This window comes from Lissotriton helveticus, chromosome 2_1 (genome assembly GCF_964261635.1).
Source record: "Lissotriton helveticus chromosome 2_1, aLisHel1.1, whole genome shotgun sequence".
Lineage (NCBI taxonomy): Eukaryota > Metazoa > Chordata > Amphibia > Caudata > Salamandridae > Lissotriton > Lissotriton helveticus.
In genome coordinates this window covers 1,639,162,144-1,639,180,145 of record NC_136059.1, presented here as the reverse complement: position 1 = coordinate 1,639,180,145, position 18,002 = coordinate 1,639,162,144, and the positions used below count along the sequence as shown (strand labels likewise).

Below are 18,002 nucleotides of genomic sequence, written 5' to 3'. Positions count from 1 at the left end.
TTCTTTTTACACCTATCTCTGGTAGGGGTACTGATTTCACACAATTCTGTTTTTACAAACCTTACTATATTTGGAATTGCATGAAATCCATGGGTGGGTGCACAGGAATGCCCATGCTCCACCCATGGAATGCCTATCAATAGGAACTGCAATGGAACGCAGCCAAGCCGCTGATTTGTGTTACATTTCTTTACAAAGCCACGCAAAGCAAGCCTTGTGTGGGTTTGTAAACAACAAATAAGCCTTTGCGATGCTGGCGTCGCCTTGCGAGATGCAAGGGCAATGAAAAGGCTTAGTAAATATGGGCCTCAATGTGTACGCAAGAGCCAGTCACTGCCACTCTCACTTCTTTTGTCATAGTTGCCTCTAAGTCTATGCAGACTAATCTCTACTCGTGGGTATCCAGTGAACTTTTTCAATATGACCAGTAAATATGCAAATTTCCACCCATCCCACGCAATCTAATGTACATTTAGCGCATGAATATTATTACGGGACAGTAATTTATTTTTATTTTTTTTAAGACCTTTATTACACGTAGTCAGATATACACAGCCATGTGCCTACAACCCTGGGGCCGGCTGCTAAAACATCGTATACACGTTTCCAAGAGATGGAACAATCATAATCAGCCCAGTGCATAGAAACTCATCAGTTAGTTTGCAGGTCTTAAGGTCATAAATTTTCAGTTTCAATAGTAACCCGACAGTTGTGGACTTAGAACTATCCACAATAGGAACAAAAGAACATTGAGACGTCTACATTTCTGTCAATTTAGTAACAACATGTCGTGGAGTGATGCTGGACCATGCCCCGGGGGTCCCACTGCTGAACTGAGTCCCACCGTCAAAACCACCTCACAATCAACCCTCTTCGTCTGTGTTCCGCGACAGTAAATATGCTGTAAGATAGCACCAGAAGTCTTTGGGCCTAGATCTTGCCGGTAACTCTTCCTCATAAGTCTGTAGCTTGTCTCTACAGCTGGTCATATCCAGTATCCACCTGCTCGTTGTGGGTTTGTGTTTGCTATGCCAGCATTGTGCGATCTGCCTCTTGGCCAATAACAGCGCTATCGCACAAAATTTACGCTTTGTGGCCCTTAAATGTGGGATAATTCCCAGTAAACAAACACGAACAGTGCATTCCATCTCCACTCCCAACATGGCAGCCAGCGTAGTAGTGACTTCCCCCCAATAGGTTTGTATCGCTGCACAGTCCCATGCCAGGTGTGTGAACCCTGCCTCCCCTACATTACACCGTTTACATCTGTCATTATCCTGAAGGCCAAATCTATACATACGCGCCGGCGTGTAGTATGCCTGGTGAATAAATTTATAATGAATAATACGTAAATTACCGTTTGGTGTTAGGATTTGTGTTAGCGCGCATGTTTGTTGCCATTCCTCCTCCGTTAGTGATGTCTCCAGTACCTTGTCCCATCTTTCCTTTGCCCTGTCCCCCGCCCCCGGTATTTCAGCCTGCGCTGTTGTGTATAATCTAGACACCAGGTGTGAGGTGTCTTGAGAAGTGAGGATCATTTGGAGGGAGTCCAGGCTCTCCGGTTCCTCCGGAAATGTGGGGAAGAATGTTTGCATGGCCCGTTTTAACCGGTAATGTGTGAATAGGAACAGTGGTGTTTTATTCCGAATATACTCCATGTCGTCTGTTTCTACAAAGTGCCCCTCACGGAACATGTCTCCCATCGTCCCAATTCCGACCTGTTGCAATAACGACATTCCTACCTTCTCCCCCGTGACTGATAGTTCCTGGTGGTAAGGCAGTGGCATCGCTGGTGCGTATAATGGCTCTTTGTGCGCCAATCTTGCCAGTTTCCTCCAAGCCTTAACAGTGGTGTCAATTGTGTTAATATCGCGATTGTGCAGAGGTGGCCGCGTGTGGGAGAGCATCGATGACAGCGGGATGGGCGCCGCATCTCCTTGTTCAATGGCCGTGTGTGTTAAATATGGTACTTCGTGGAACCAGTATGCCGCGTATTGTGCTTGAGCACATAAATAATACAACAGAAAATCAGGTACTCCGAAACCTCCCCTGTTGTATGGCAATGTGAGTGTCTGTAAGGGCACGCATGCTTGTTTTCCCGCCCAGATCAGTTTTAAAACCAGGGACTTGATGTTGTTAAAAACTGCCGTAGGTGGTTCAATAGGGATATTATTGAAGAGGTACAGTAACTTCGGCAGGATATTCATTTTTACGATTGCTATTCGATCCGCTAATGACAAAGGCAGTTGTATCCAGCGCGACACTTTATCGTCCAATTTGGACACAGCCGTGCCGTAGTTCGATCTAATCACCACCTCAGGATCTCTGTGGTACATTACGCCCAGATACCTCACCGGCTCTGACTGCCACTCCAATGGGTAGTCCGTATCGTGCGAGGTCGTCGTGTCTGTTAAAGGAATAATAGAGGATTTGGTCCAGTTTATCGTCAAACCAGAGTGTCCTCCGAATTTTATATATTCTCGCATAATTGGATTTAAGTGGGTGTTAGGGTCGCGTATGTACAAAAGCATGTCATCCGCATACAAGGAGATATGCAGAGGTCTGGATGGGAATTGCAAGGCCGAGGTCTTGTAGTTTTGCCGTATTATGCAAGCTAGAGGTTCTAGTGCTAGTGCAAAAAGTAGTGGTGAGAGCGGGCACCCTTGTCTAGTGCCCCGTTGAATCTTAAAGACTTCCGAGACATACCCATTAACTCGCACCCTTGCACATGGATTAGTGTATATTAGTGTGACCCATTGTACAAATCGCTTGGGGAACCCCATTCTGAGCAGAATAGTGAGTAAATAATCCCATTCGATGGAATCGAAAGCCTTGGCAGCATCTAACATGACCGCCACAGCTTTGGTTGATGGCTGGAGATAATGAGATAATGCAAATAACGACCTAGTGTTGTGGGTAGTGGATCGTGTAGGTATAAAACCTGCCTGATCTGGCAAGACCAAGCTCGTCATAAGTGGCTTCAGACGTGTCGCTAATAACTTCGCCAGTATTTTAGAGTCAGTATTTATAAGTGAGAGTGGCCTGTAAGACTCACAGATCTCCGAGTCCTTACCGGGTTTAAGGAGCGCTATGATAGCCGCCTCACGCAATGTTGGTGGGAGTTCCGAGTTCTCGAACGCTGCACCATACATGCTCACCATGTGTGGAGCAAGGAGGTCAGCATACTTTTTGTAGAACTCATTAGTAAACCCGTCTGGGCCCGGTGCTTTACCGTTAGGAAGAGAAGTGATTATGTCCGTTACTTCCTCAACTGTTATTGGTGATGCCAACATTTCCCTCTGCCCATCCGAGAGCCATCCTATCGCCACTTCATCTAAATAGGTAAACGTGTCTTCTCTGGATGCGATCGGCCTTGATTTGTACAGTTCCTCGTACTCTCCAGCGAAGCACTCCACAATGGCAGTAGCCTGTGTGTGTGCCGACCCATCCTTTGCCTTAACACGTAAAACAGGTTTATGGCCCTTACCCTCACAGATTTTGGCTGCCAACCTATTGCCTGGTCTGCCACCTTCCCCATACGATCTGGCTGAAATCTTCCTATCAAGGTATTTGATTCCGTCCTCTACAAATGACTGATGTTCGGAATGTAGAGTTCTTAATTCGCCCAGGTGTGCGACATTGTGTGGTTTCATAAGCCTGTTCTAGCTCCCTCCTGCGTGTTTCACATCGTGCAATTTGTCGTCGGATATCTTTTAGGATGCCAATCGTCGTGCTCATGCACACCCCACGTAATGTGGCCTTGAATGCTTCCCACAAAAGACCCGGGTCTTCCACTGTAGGCTCGTTGATTAGGAAATACTCTTTGATCGCTTTGTGGATAGTGTCTGTATAGACCGTGTCCGTGAGTGCGCGTGAGTTGAATCTCCAGTGAAAGGGAGGAGCGATATAGTTCGGCAGTGCCAGTGTCAGCCTCACAGGATTGTGATCCGACAGAGTTCTTGGCAGGACTTTAATCTCTGTCGTCCACAATGCAATGGCATCCGACCCCAGCCAGTAGTCCAAACGTGACCAGCTGTTATGAGCTGCAGAAACGTGTGTTGCGCCCGGCTCAGCTGTGTATTTGAGCCTCCATATGTCTGTCAGTGACAGGTCTGAAATCATGTGAAGCAGCTTAGCCCTGGCATGTTTATGTGGTTCTAGGGAGTTCGAGGAGCGGTCTACCCCTTCCATCAATGTTACGTTCCAGTCCCCACCACAGATTATGTGAGTATCTGGCAATGTTTGAATGTGTGACCATAGTTCCTGATAAAAGCCCGGGGTGTCAGTGTTGGGGCCATATACATTTAGAAGTGTTATCTTTTGACCCCTAAGTGTGCCTGTCAGAATGACATATCTACCACATGCGTCGCAGATCACCTTATCTACTGTGAAGTTCACTCCTTTCCGTATCAGTGTGATCACCCCCCTCGCATAGGTGGAGTAGTTAGCCATGTAGGAGGATTCCGCCCACCTACCTCCAATCTGAGTACGTGTGTGTGGCGCAATATGTGTCTCTTGTAGTATCGCTATATCTATTTCCCACCTCTTCAGGTAAGCGAAGACTTGTCGAATTTTTTTCGGTTGAGTCAGCCCCCGTACATTCCATGTCAAGAGGTTAATGTGATTCTTGTTGTGGCCTCCTGTTATCTGCGCCATGAGTGAGAGTGAATTGTCAATCCTGACATTGGAAGAACATCTCGCACCACATGGCACCGCAATACCCATCCGCAAACTAGGGGTACCACCCCGGTTCCCAGCCCATCACCACGCCATAAATACACTCGTGTTATCCGTCTCAGTCTCAAAACTTCAACAACCCCCCTCATCCCCCCTCCCCCACCCACTCCAGCAACCCAATTCTGCCGAAGCCATTGACCCATTTATAAACTTTAACAACTAACCGTACTCTGTGAACAACTTTGGTGGGGTTTACCCTTTTGGAGGACCGCCAGGGGCACAACTCTACACCCACATTAGTGGATGCAGACGACTCACATTGTGATTATATTACCATGTGTAATATTCGTGTCCTTCTCATCCCCCCCCGCTGACCCCGGACAACAACATACAATACTTGGCAGTATTCGACTTCATACTCGTTACCCTCCTTCGATGCCAGTCCTCGCCCACTTGGCCGGGTCGGCAATGTCTATTCAGCCAGCACCGTTGTGCTTGGTCTTGTGCCGTTGTTGCACCTCCACAGCGCGACTCAACATAAGCAGGTTCAATGTCTCACCTCCAACTTTTCAGGTGTCCTGCATGCTCATATCAGTAAATATCTTTATCCGGGCCTGAGGGGAGAAGAGCCTTCAGGCGCATGCGATGTTTATCCCGTCCTCCTCAAGGCCTGTCCCGTTCACCTGCCCTTGCACCAACAGAGCACAAGGCTGCAACTATCATATGCTGCGGAGATGAAATCAACGGATTAGGAAGAGAAAAAAAAAAAACTGCATGGCTGTTTACATGGCAGGGCCATTGTCCGTGCAGAGTCACTCCGCCACGTCCGAGTCCTCGTGTTGCTCCTCGCGTACACGTTGTTTGTTGTGTTGTATGATTTTTTTGACGAAGTCTTGCGCTGCTTTCGGTGTCTGTAGTATCACTATCTTGTCCTTCCATGTCACTCGGAGCCTCGCTGGATACAGCATGGAGTACTTCACGTTCAGGTCCCTGAGTTTAGTTTTTACAGATGCAAATTCCTTCCTCGCCTGTTGGACCGCCATGGTGTGATCTGGGTAGAACTCTAGATTGTTGCCTTGGTGCGTGATTTTGCCCTTTTCGCGCGCAAGACGCAGTATCGTGTCTCTATCGCGGTAGTTGAGTATTCTCGCCACAATTGGCCTTGGTGTCGCTCCAGCTTTAGGTTTGGGTGCCAACGATCTGTGGGCTCTTTCCACTATGAAGATATGGGATAGGGCTTCTGTCCCGAAAATGTCTCTGCATAGCTGCTCAATGTAGGTCTCCATTTTGCCCGTGTTGGTCGTCTCCGGCAGGCCAGCTATGCGTACATTATTACGTCTGGAGCGGGCTTCCAAATCCTCCTCCCGTGCCTTGATCACCTCCAGAATACGCTCCATACCCGTGCACTTGCTAGTCGTGGCGTGTGATTCGTCCTCCACCGCTGATATTCTCGATTCGGCCTCATCCAGTCTTTCATCATGTTTTTCCAGTTTGCTCGACATCCCGTCCATTCTACAAGTAAGATTGTCTAATTTACCGTTAATGTCCTGCACATTAGCTTGTAGGGACAGCAATATTTTTTCCATGGTGGACGTAGTTTCCGCCATCATTGCTCCCTCTCCTTCTGGCGCTTGTTCCGTGCCTTTCGACGTTTTCCTGTTTTCAAAGGAGATTTTCGGCTGTTGCCTATCTGGTTTCCCCATTACTGGTGGTGTCGGGGGATTCTTATACTGCGGTGTCGTCGTTTGCGCTGTGGGCTTGATGAACGCTGCTGCGGCTGTACTCCTTGTATTTATTCTTGTGGAAGACCTCGTTGTTCCTTGGGCTTCCAGCTTCCCTGTACCTCTCACACTCGTTCTCAGATGTGTGACTTCCCGCTTGAGGGCTGCTTCTCATACCCGTGTGTGAGATGGGAATACCTCCATCATGTACCCCGGCAGGGCTATTGTACTCTTGTGGCCACTGATGCGTGTGGTAGGACCTCTCCTCCGTGTAGTGCTGGGGGTGATTATTTCCAAATGTTAGAGGGCATCCTACTTGCCAGAGATCTTGGGCCACGTTAGGTAACGCCTCCACATGGCACGATGACTTGATTCACCACGTGAGATTGAGAGGGCTGCGCTGAAATCTCCTATGGTGTACTGGGCAACGACCACCCGTCTATCTCTCTGGACCTCGGGTACTGGCTGTTGATCGCCCTGTTCTCACTGTCCCTTCCGACCTCTCCCCTCGTTATGGCCGCGGAGACACCTCACTACACGTCCAGACCAGGACCGCCGGAATCCTCAACACGCCAGCAGGGGGGGAGGGGCCGCCGAGGTCATTTACCCGCGTCTTCCATGCGTGTCTCAGCCTGCCTGGTGTATCACGCTCTCCTCCCACTGCATATCGCAATTGCAGGCAGTCTCTATGGGCGCGCGGTAGTCCTCCTCCCTGGCAGATATGTGCGATCGCACTCCGCTGCTTATTACCGCTTCGCGCACCCCGTCTGGTAAATGGGCGCCGCCATCTTGAGCGCGACCGGCCCGTCTCAATTAAAGGGGCCGTGTCGAAATGTGAGTCAGCGGAGCACAGGTATTTTACCCTATTGTCCCCAAATGTCCATCCGGGTCGCACCTTCACGGATACTTCTCACCTGGCGTTGATGGTAAATGCCGTCGCCAGGGCTGTGGGGGCCTTAACGGTGCATAGATTGTTCAGCGCGCTTGGCGCCCGCCGCCATCTTGCGGGATCCTGTCCGGGGCTCCCGCGATCTTCACCGTTTTATAAGCGAGGAAGCACCGCTCCGCAGCCGGTGTCCGCGCTAGTCGGTGCCCGGGATCTTCATACCACCGATTTTGCGTCTGCTAGCATTAGGGGTGGCCAACTCGGACACTTAACATGTGCGTCCGTGAGTCGTCTGGCGGAGCTGTGTAGCTACCCAGCCATTCCGCCGTGCGCCCCCTAGCGCCTCCATTATGGGACAGTAATTACTGCAGATGCTAGGTGAGGTAAGAACGTGGAGGTAGAGAGCAAAGGTTAGTGAGCTGTAGGTGTGGGCTAAGGATGACCGCTCATAGATGGCACACTGATGGAGTGACACTAAATTGTATTTCTTGTGTACGAGTCGGCTGTTGATTGGGTATGCTTGATGCGGATGTATGACATTACAACGCATGCTTTTACCACGCATGCCTTTACAACGCGGTATTTACAACGAATACCTTTACAACGCATAGTGCTTTGGGGCGCTGGATAGTGAATAGTTTAATTTATTATTCCAACTCCAGTCCCCGTGGAAAGTAGGGAAGGTGTTGGATAGTAAATTAAATCTATTCCCTAACCTAGAGCGCCCCCCAGCGCAATGCATTGTAATGGTTAGTGTTGTAAAAGTTGCGTTGTAAAGGAACTGCGTGCTAAAAGTTGCGTTGTAAAGGATGTTTCCCGCTTGATGCCCATTATTGTGCTGTCTAGGCAACTGTTTGGTGACAGTGGCTTCTAGACACCCACTGTATGAGCCCAGAGGTTGGGCTTGAGAGCACTAGATGAGAGATGAAGGACATGACCTTTGACTACAAGGTTACGTCAGATTAGGAAAATACATTTCAGGTAATCCCAGGAATCAAAATGCTGACAAAAATGTGCACCTGTCTCAAGAGTCCCTGGGCCTGAAGCAGAACTGTGATGATTGGCCATGACAGGGCTGGCTGTGCTGAGGGATTGCCAACTCGGTTGATGTACTGTTCATAGCGCCGGGATGCCCCAGGGTAGCTGTGCGCTATATAAGTTTTTTTAATAATAATAATAATAATAATAATAATAACTCTTTCTTAACAGGCAAGCTACCTCGCTGTGCACTTTTCTTATTCTACATAGAAATCATGCTTAGCTTCCTTTGTCTCATTGTGTGAGTACAGGGAAGCAGTAAGGGGGGGGTGAGTGGGCGGGGGTGCCAATTCCAGCCCTGAAGATTGGAGAAGGTCTTTTTAGACTGATGATAAGGGAGACAGTAAGCGCTCAGAGCCTTTTCGGCCTAACAAACATTGAGGCCCGGTTCACAATGGTAAACTTAGGCAGAAAGTCTAAAATTACAACTTCTGGTATTCACATAGGTAAATTTAGACCAAAGGTCTAAGTGTACCACTTTTGGTATTCATACAGGTAAGTTATGAGTAGTATCTTTATGTCTGCACTTCAGGGCGAAATCTCCGCACTCGTGGTGATTCCACTCCACACCCTGAGTGGGGTCTCCACACTCGAAGTGGAATATCCACACTAGGGGTGAAGATTTCGCTCCAGGTATGGAGTGGAATCGCCACACTGGGGCGGAGATTCTGCCACGAGTGCAAAGATTCTGCCCCGAGTCCAGACGTAAAGATACTACTCGTAACTTGCCTTTGTGAACACCGAAAGTCGTAAACTAAGACTTTTTGGTTTTAGTTTACCTTTGTGAATCGGGCCCTGAGTGTGAAATACTGAATGCCTGAATGGATTACTTTCCAAATCAACAACATCACTGTACATGTTGTAGGTGGAAAAACTGCATCATGATATTCAAAGGAAAGATTCCATTGCAGTGCTTGTAGTGAATTGCATTGACGCTCTGTAGTTTTGCCATCTCTAATTTGCCAGGGCTACCATTTTAAGAGACCAATGACAAATGCTGTGCCCTTTGCATCCGTAGTTTATGGGTAGGTCAAAGAAAAAGGAAAAGAAGTAGTCATCAAAAACACAGCATTATGCCACTAACGGCCAGATTCATCAATGTCCCGTTTTGCGAGTCCTTAATAGCGATTATTAAGGAATCGCTATTAAAGACTCGCAAAACGGGATTCATGTAGAAATCGCAAAAAAAATTGCGATTTCTACAGCTTCCTTATTTGCGATTCGCAAATTGCTAATCACAAATAAGGAATAACTCCCCATTCATTCCTATGGGCCTAAAGGCCCATAGGAATGAATGGGGAGTCAATCCTTATTTGCGATTAGCAATTTGCTAATCGCAAATAAGGATGCGATTTCAAGGGTGCCACCCTGTAGCACCCCTGAAATGTAAATGTAGCCTGATGTTGTGCACACACATGTCCAAAGGACATGTGTTTGTGTAACATACAACTTAGAATAATGCACTAAAGTGCATTTTTCTAAGTTTTCGCTATTTACCACGAAGTCAGACTTTGCGGTAAATAGCGGCCGGAAATTGCGAATTCGCAATTTTTAAAAGGTTCATGAATAGCATTTAAGGAATCTCAAATTGAGATTCCTTAAATGCGATCGCAATTTGATAAATCACAATTATTTGCGATTTTTCAAATTGCGAGTTCATGAACCATTGATGAATCTCAAATGCCATTTTTGCGGGCGCAAACGGCCGAATTTTGCGATTCGCACCGTTTGCACTCGCAAAAATGCTTGATGAATCTACCTGTTAGACTTCTCCGGAAATGACGTGCCCCAGTGCTGTCTTCAACACAAAATGTGCGCCTCGTGGTACCAGACTGCCATTGCTCATCTTGAGTGAGTAGGGTATTTTCAAAACAAATTTCTGATCCCTACACACGCATGAAGCAAACTCGAGGACCATGTCCTTGTGATCCCTGCACTAATATTGTAAAAAGAATAAAACTGCAGTTTGCACACAGGATGCTTGTAACAGCATTGTTTTTTCTGCTCCCCCTTAGAAATACTATATAAATATGATGGCCCCTCTCTCCAATGCTGTAATGGCATGCATGGTCATGCTAGTATTCTTGCGTAGCTATCTTTTGTGAACACAAACACCAGTGAAATGTTCCATGATAATTTTCCCAACACCATTTTTATGCACAAGCAATATCTGAAACGTGCACATATAAAATGAGTGACACAATTAATACATTAAGGATGTTATAAAATGTATATATGTATATTTATGTCTACTGCCTGCAAATCTGTATACATATATAACAAATTTGGCTATTTTCATTTCAAAAATATCAGTAGCTTCTAAACCCATAATTCACAATGATTTCATACTCAGGGAGTGGTTCCCATAAACGAGGGAAATTATGTAATGCTCATTAATTCCAGGTTTCTTTCAATGACAAACCTTACTTTTTACATGTAATATAAACAAAGCATAATGGGTAACATACATTAAAGTCCAATAGTGCCATCTTGTGATTCTGGTGACATTTATAAACCACTCTGCCCTGTGGCTTATTGTCAAGTCAATTGAACCTATAGTGGCATTACAGGACCACAATACAAAGATACAAGTTACATATGGAGCTGTTATACAATATGTGGATATTTGGTGGTGCTTCAGCAAAGATGTATTTACTTTAAGACATTAGCCAAGGTTTTATGATTTCCAAATATTTGTTGCCAAATTGGTACAAGGAGAAGATTAGGAAGTAGCATGTTTAGTATAGAAAGGGGCTGGGGTTCATGCTAAGAAGTAGTAGGATAATTCTAAATATACTAAAGGGATGTAGGTTTCAGTAGGAGGCAAGTTGAATAAAATAAGTAAGGTACAGGAAGGGGTTTGCTGGTAGACCATTTACTCCTCACAGAATTGGAAATCACTCACATTCTGTTGCTTTTCTCTTCCAAACTTTCAGTAAAATGTTTGTTATAGTGTGTGAAAAGGCATTTATGGGATTTTTATAAACTCTGTAAGATAACCTACAGAAATCATTGTATTAATTGTTCTTGTGGGTGTGCACAAACAGCCCAGAGGGGCATCTGGTGATGTCAAGCATTCAAGACACAGACATTTCAAGGACAGGCACGAATAAGGTGAGGTTAGTTGGTATCGGTGAGCAGCTTCCAAGTTCTCTGGGTACTGGATTCTGAGACAAAGAAGTTACACTCACATCTGCATGCACATGCATATGTGGTAGTACGTTTGCAATGCAAAGCCAAAGGCTTGCATTGCCAGAGACAGGATGGAACACAGGAATGGCATGCAGGGAGTGGAAGGAAAAGAGAAATACTGTACCAATTGGCAAGGGGCATCCAGCCCATCCAGGCCAGGCTGGCCCGGCTCCCCTTTTTCCCCTTTTAATCCTCGGAATCCCTGTTTGTAAAGATTAACTCGAAGTGTTACTGAAAATAAAGACATAGCTGACTTTGCTGGAGGGAAAAAAGTAAACAAGAGCAAGGAAAAGAAGCGAGGAGCAAACATGGATCAAGAAATGACCAGAATTATGGTGATCTAATTCAAGGAACAGGCCTGAGGCCTGCTCAGCCAGGGGGCATGGATTCCAACAATCACTGCAAACAGTACACCTTGCTTTGGTGCAGTGGTCTTCTGTTTATAATGGTACAGTCATGGGGTCTAATATCGCACCATGAGGGGAGAACAATTGATTTCAGGCAAACTTGTCCAGGTCACTTAACCAGTTCATGTTTGCTCCACACTTGCACATTAGTCCCACATTTCGGAAGACTCCATTTTTCTAATACATGAGCGCGACATACCAACGGGCAAGGTGCATCTAATCCAGGGGCACCCTGTTCTCCTTTCTCCCCTTTGGGCCCCTTTTTGCCTTTCTTTCCCTTCTCCCCCTGTGGACACAAGGGTTTGAAAAATTAAACAAATGGTTGATTCGTTTTATGGGAAACAAAAAAACTTTGTATTAAACATGATTTAGCTAAGTGGGGGTTGAAGAGCATCTACCACTGTGCTGTGGCTGGTTCTGTACATTGTGGGATTCAATATGCTAGCTTCTTCCAGATACAGTAGTACATTAGTCATTTTAGATGTATCACTTTACATAATTGGAATTACATAACATTGGCTTGAGTGACATTTTCATATTTGCAATAAAAGGTTGCCTTGAGAATTCTTTTTTCTTCATTGTTGTTCATGACTTTCCCACAATTTACAAGTTTCAGAATTAACGCAAAAAAAAAAATATGGCAGCATCCTTCATGTTATCCATCTATACTGTAGAAGGCCGGGTGGAAGTCGGTGTGACGATGCCTGTGCTATCCAGTGCATTAGCACTATTGTCCAAAGGATTAGATACTTACCTGTGATGCCAGTTCTCTGAAATAGCAACTGATTAAATATTTTTGGCTACACATACTTTCTCACAAAGTTCTCATGTTCTATGCTACAGAAACATGCTTTAGGTCCTAGCTCAAAATACCTGTCCAGTCACAATACACCGTTCCTGAAGTGGAGTCATTGTGACTGGTGTGTGATGGTCTGGTTTTCATTACATAGGGGACAATTTACCAAGGTGTTTTTTTTGTCCATCTAACTTCTTCTCTCATTTATTCTCCTATGGTCTGATGAGTACCTCATCCATTCATTACCTAGCCTTGTACACTTTTCCTTTTGGCAAACTGTACTTATTTGTGTGCTCATTTTTCTCAATTGCTCCCTCACTGCCACTCCAATTCATTGTCTCTGTGTCATTCTAGGTTGCTGTCTTTCCCTCCGGGCCTCTACTCATCTCCAACCTTCACAGCTAAGTTGATGCCTTAAACTCATCTATTTAGTATGCCCACTTTAATACCTTCCACAATAGCTTGAACTCTTGAAAAATCTGGGGTCTAACTGCATCATGTCAGTTATTTACTCACTACTTATTATAGCTCAGGCTGGTGGTAGTAGTTGGGACTAAGAGCTATTTGAGTGAGTTGTTTTCAATTTCCTTTTCAAAGTCTGGATTGCATTTGGTCTGTGTTGTTTGAGGTCCTCTTACACCCATATATGAATGGATTCCTCTAATCTGCTGCTCCTCTAATGAGGATGTGGTCAGACCTGTCAAGGAGGCAGATTACATATCGTGTTGTTGACATATATGCCAGAATAAAGGCAGAGGCCATTTGTGGATGCCCTCACACTATTTGTGGATCCTCGTGTTAATCTATCCTTAGTTTCGCTAGTGAACTATGTTTTGTCGCCATGTTGAATGTAGAGCAGTGTGCTTTGATCAGTGAAAGCTGGACAAAGGACGCATTAACTTTAATGGGACTTTGCTGTGTTCCTGGAATGGGCAGTGGGTCAACCTTTCTGATAGATCTGGGTGGATAAGCAAGTGTGGTTCAGAGCAATGAGTGTCGGAAGATGCGTCTTAAAAACTCTGGTGAAGTAAAGAGTTGGTGACAACACATGGAGAGTGTTTGGTTGGGGGTGGACTTCAGACTGGGATATGATCTTGGCCAGCAGATTGGAAAGGCAACATATGGAGAACTTTTAGATCCATTGATATAACTGTTGTAGCCATCAGGTGCGGGTGGAGTAGGCCAGATAGCTGCTATTATCACAAAGGGATTTTAGGGTATTGGGTAAGCGAAGTGTCAGTGGAAAATAGCTCCAAGGCAAGAGTGCATCAGATATGTTAGGAGGCTCGGTAATGGGTTCCATGGCAAAGCTCTAGCCGAGCGATTACTAATTTAGAATGCTTTGTAAGCTGACATGCTGGACCAAGTGAAAAGAGCAAGGTCCTGCATCCTTGTTATCCATCATGATCAGCCATCAATTAGCGGGAATGAATTATTTGGGAGAACTATAGTCTCTCATGGGCATATTACCAACAAATAGCGATATTTATCGCTAAGTAGGGTTAGCAGCAATATTTTTATCGCCGCGCATCACCGTTTTTTATCGCTGAGATAACTTGCTATTAGCAAGGTTTATCTCAAAAGCGATAAAAATCAGGCGAAATGCGTGAATATCGCTGAGAATACAGCCATATTCTCGGATTAGCGACAAAATGCTCTTAGCCATGTGATCCAACTCCCATTGGATAACATGGCTAAGAACTGGTCTGAGCAGGAGAGTTGGTTTTTGGCGATAGCGGGAATATTTCCATCGCTACGCCTGCCTTGCTAATAGGGGATAGCGACGTTAGCGACTGCTTTCAGTCGCTAACAGGTTGGGTACGCCCACTTTGCATGTCAGCGATAAATATCGCTGACATGCAAAGCGGGCCCCAAACCGCTCGCTATCGCCTAAAAGCTGTTGCTAACATCAGTTAGCGACTGCTTGCTAATGGAGCGATATAATTATCGCCGCTTAGAACCGGCGATAATTGCCTATCGCCACCCTTGGTAATATGACCCTCAGTTCCAAGGTCAAAACTCTAGCACACCTGTTTGTTGTAAAATTTGAAGTAAAAGAGCTTGCCCTGTAGAAACTAAATAGACATGCGTATATATCTTTAATTCTGCAAAGTCTTTTTTTTATCCATCGTACTACCGGTGTTTCCGGTTATCATTTAGTTGTTCTGTGTTTTTTCTCGTTTAACGCTTCCGAAAAGGAAGGTACCCGCGGGTCAGTTGTTTCACCTGATGCAAACCATCACCAGAAAATTTGCTGCTTGTCATAACCGGAAAAACATCATCTGAACCACATTATCCGCCCACCGCATCTGCACAAACACCACACATTAAAAAAAAAACTGTTCCTCCTAAACAGGCCTGCCAGTTGAGCACAGTGGTAAATAGCTCTCCAGCCCACCTCAGTTGAATAATCGCCAGCCTTTCCTTTTCTGTTATCAAAGGATGGAGGAAAGACGAAAGGAAGTTTAAAAACTGTTATTTGAAAGGGAACTCGGAATCACGACAAAGAAGTGGACAGTAGGGTGGGAGGAGGCACTAGGAGAATTAGTAATTCGAGGGGAGGGTTGCAAAGTTGCAATTTGGTGAAGAAAATATATTTTGAAAGGAAAGCGAAAAGGGATCAAAAAGGAGGAAGGAGTCAGGAAAGAACAAAGGTAGAAGGCAAAGGAAGGATTTTGCACCACTGGACTGGAAAAAAATGTTAGAGTGGAACACCGAGACAGTAAGACATCACACTAGACACAAAAAGGCAGTACGATTGCACAATCTGAATAAATGTAAAATGATACAAAAGTGAATTGAAATCAAAGGAAAGCAAAACTTTTTAGTTTACTATACTAAGAAACAGGAAAGAAAATAGTGCATTGAATGAATTAAATCAATTGCATTTATTTCATGAGTCTATGCAGTGTTGTTTTAGAGTCAGGCATGTTAGTTTGGCTCTTCAGTTAGTATTGCCAGTGTGCCAAAGCGTGAGTGTTGATACTGGCATATATGGTTAAGGTATCTGCAGCTTCATCTTAACCTTAACTCTCTACATTACCAGGACGTCTGCATGACCCAGATCCTCTAACAATGGAAAAGGGAAAAACAAGGCTGAGTTGGGCTCCACTAACCCTGCAGGTACCTTGAGGGCAGATGCCCTAGTTGTAGCCAAAACTGTTCCTCTCCCAGCCTTGCTTGTGCATCAAATCTTGTAAGATCCTGAGTTGAACCACTAAAGCTCAGCATTTAGATGTTGCTGTTCTGTAATACCCAAAGGACAGGTTAGTACAGTTCGTCCCAGCGCGTGGTAATAATAAATGTGATGCGTTTCCAAGTATTCTGCAGTGCCAAAGCACCTCCCCTGGAAAGCCGATGTGCTAAAGACTAGCGGCAAAATAATCTTTAGAGGACAGGGCGTCGTCGGAGACTGAGAAAAATTGGCAGGGCAAACAACAGGCTGTGGGAGATGAGTGGATGACAGACTGCGTCTGATTTACTAGTTGTACTGTACAGCAAAGCCGCACCTAAAAGAAATGAGTAAATTGCAAATAATTCAGAACCCGTACTCAAGGCTGAGGCTCAAACGAAAGGGTGTGGATTAGATCCCACCTGCCCTGAAGCCACAACACTGGCTCCGAGAGGAGCAGGGAGTGTAATGTTTTCCGCAATGTACACAAAGTCTACTGGGGCGCACTGGACCTAACTAGAAGGTATTTGGCCTCTCCTACACGGCGCCCATGACCTGAGATAGACAATCACCAGGCTCATCTTCTAGTCCAAGTTCAAGGAAAACAAACATGGAGACCAGCCATCAGGGTACTGGGGGCTCGTCTCTGCAAAGAACGGATCCCACAATTGTGGGCAGTGCCACGCCTACCAGACATCTCTTGAAGGATATCTTGTGGTTAGAACAAGACCTACTGACCCATGCATTCCCTCATTGTCAGTAGAGTGGCTAAACCCATAACCGTAAAACCTGTTCTTTGACCCTGATCACCTGATAAATTTAAATTCTTCATTTGGGCTGCATCTTACTCAGCAGACTGGGTTCCCCAGAACAAATCTTCATTATCGCTGACTCAGTGCTGAGAAATGGCCACATGGCAACAAACCAGCACACTACAAAACATCTGGATAAATAGCAAACATATGTAATGAACAGGCAAGGGTCTTTTGTGACATTCCCAGTGGAGAGAGCACACATCTAAGAATGGGCAAGCAAGATTCCATGTATATAGTTAACAGAACAAAAAAGTAATGCTTGTAGACTGTACTGCTCGCTTTATGTTAGCAAAGTTCACTGCTTTGATGAAACCTAAATATCCAGGGTGGTTCAAAATCAGCCGTGTCATCTCTGATCTGTATCGCTGTCTCTGGAATAAGATTCCTTTATTAGAGGGAAAGTAACCTGTAAATGTACATTATGGAAAACGAGATAGTTCTTGTATTAAATGAATAATATGTCGAAATTCGGATTGTTGATGCCATTCTGATGTCTTTATTCTCATAGGTTTTCCTCCTTTCTGTTTCTTGGCCTAGAGTCTGTCTCGCATGTCGTTACCTAGAAACCATTTAAGTGACAAGTGCGGCTCTACAACTAGCCATGCTCTCTGAAACTAAGGGGCCTATTAGGATGGCGTCCGTCCGCCACCCCAGAGGAGGAGGGAGCGTCTGCAGGGGCAGCGGCGGTTCCTCCGTGCTAATTAGGATGTGACCGCCACCCTGGAGGTCACATCCTGTATATTTAACATTGCCGTGGGTGCTGCTTGAAGCCGCACACGCCGCAATGTTAAAAAAGGCATGTTTACCTTTGCATGCACGAAGCTGCAGGCACCGCGTGGTGCATGCCATTTCGTGCACGCAAAGGCAGGGGGGTACCATATGTACCCGCCATGTGCACCCCCCCCCCCTTCACCCCTGGGGGCCCGCAACGGGCCCCCAAAGTCAACACCATATGCCTTTCCACGGCGGAAATGCTGCCGTGGAAAGGCATAGGAGCACCGCCATCCTAATATGGCTGGCGGTGTCTTATAGACACCGCCAGCCATGTTAGAGCTTTTCCGCTGCGGTTGGAAGGCGACCGCGGTGGAAAAGCGGCGGACTGAAAAAAGATGCCCCAGCCATCCTAATCTGGCGGGGGGGTCTTTTCTCAGTCTGCAGTGGATAATCCGCATCCTACGGGCCGGCGGTGGCTTCCGCCGGCCCGGAGGATGCGGATTATCCGCTATCATAATAGGCCCCTAAAACAAGACCCCCCTAAACTCTTTTATAGTTTCTGAAAAATATTTGTAGTCTTGTTA

The 18,002-nt window shown here is 45.8% G+C and overlaps 1 protein-coding gene across 1 annotated transcript in view; it reads right to left on the bottom strand.

Moving 5' to 3' along the window:
- The window catches only part of LOC144820297 (uncharacterized), a 192,435-nt gene that overhangs the window by 23,947 nt on the left and 150,486 nt on the right, over positions 1-18,002 (bottom strand). The window contains exon 25 of the mRNA XM_078677878.1: positions 12,121-12,207. Within this exon, the coding sequence (XP_078534004.1) occupies positions 12,121-12,207 (87 nt within the window). The remainder of the gene's footprint in view (positions 1-12,120; positions 12,208-18,002) is intronic.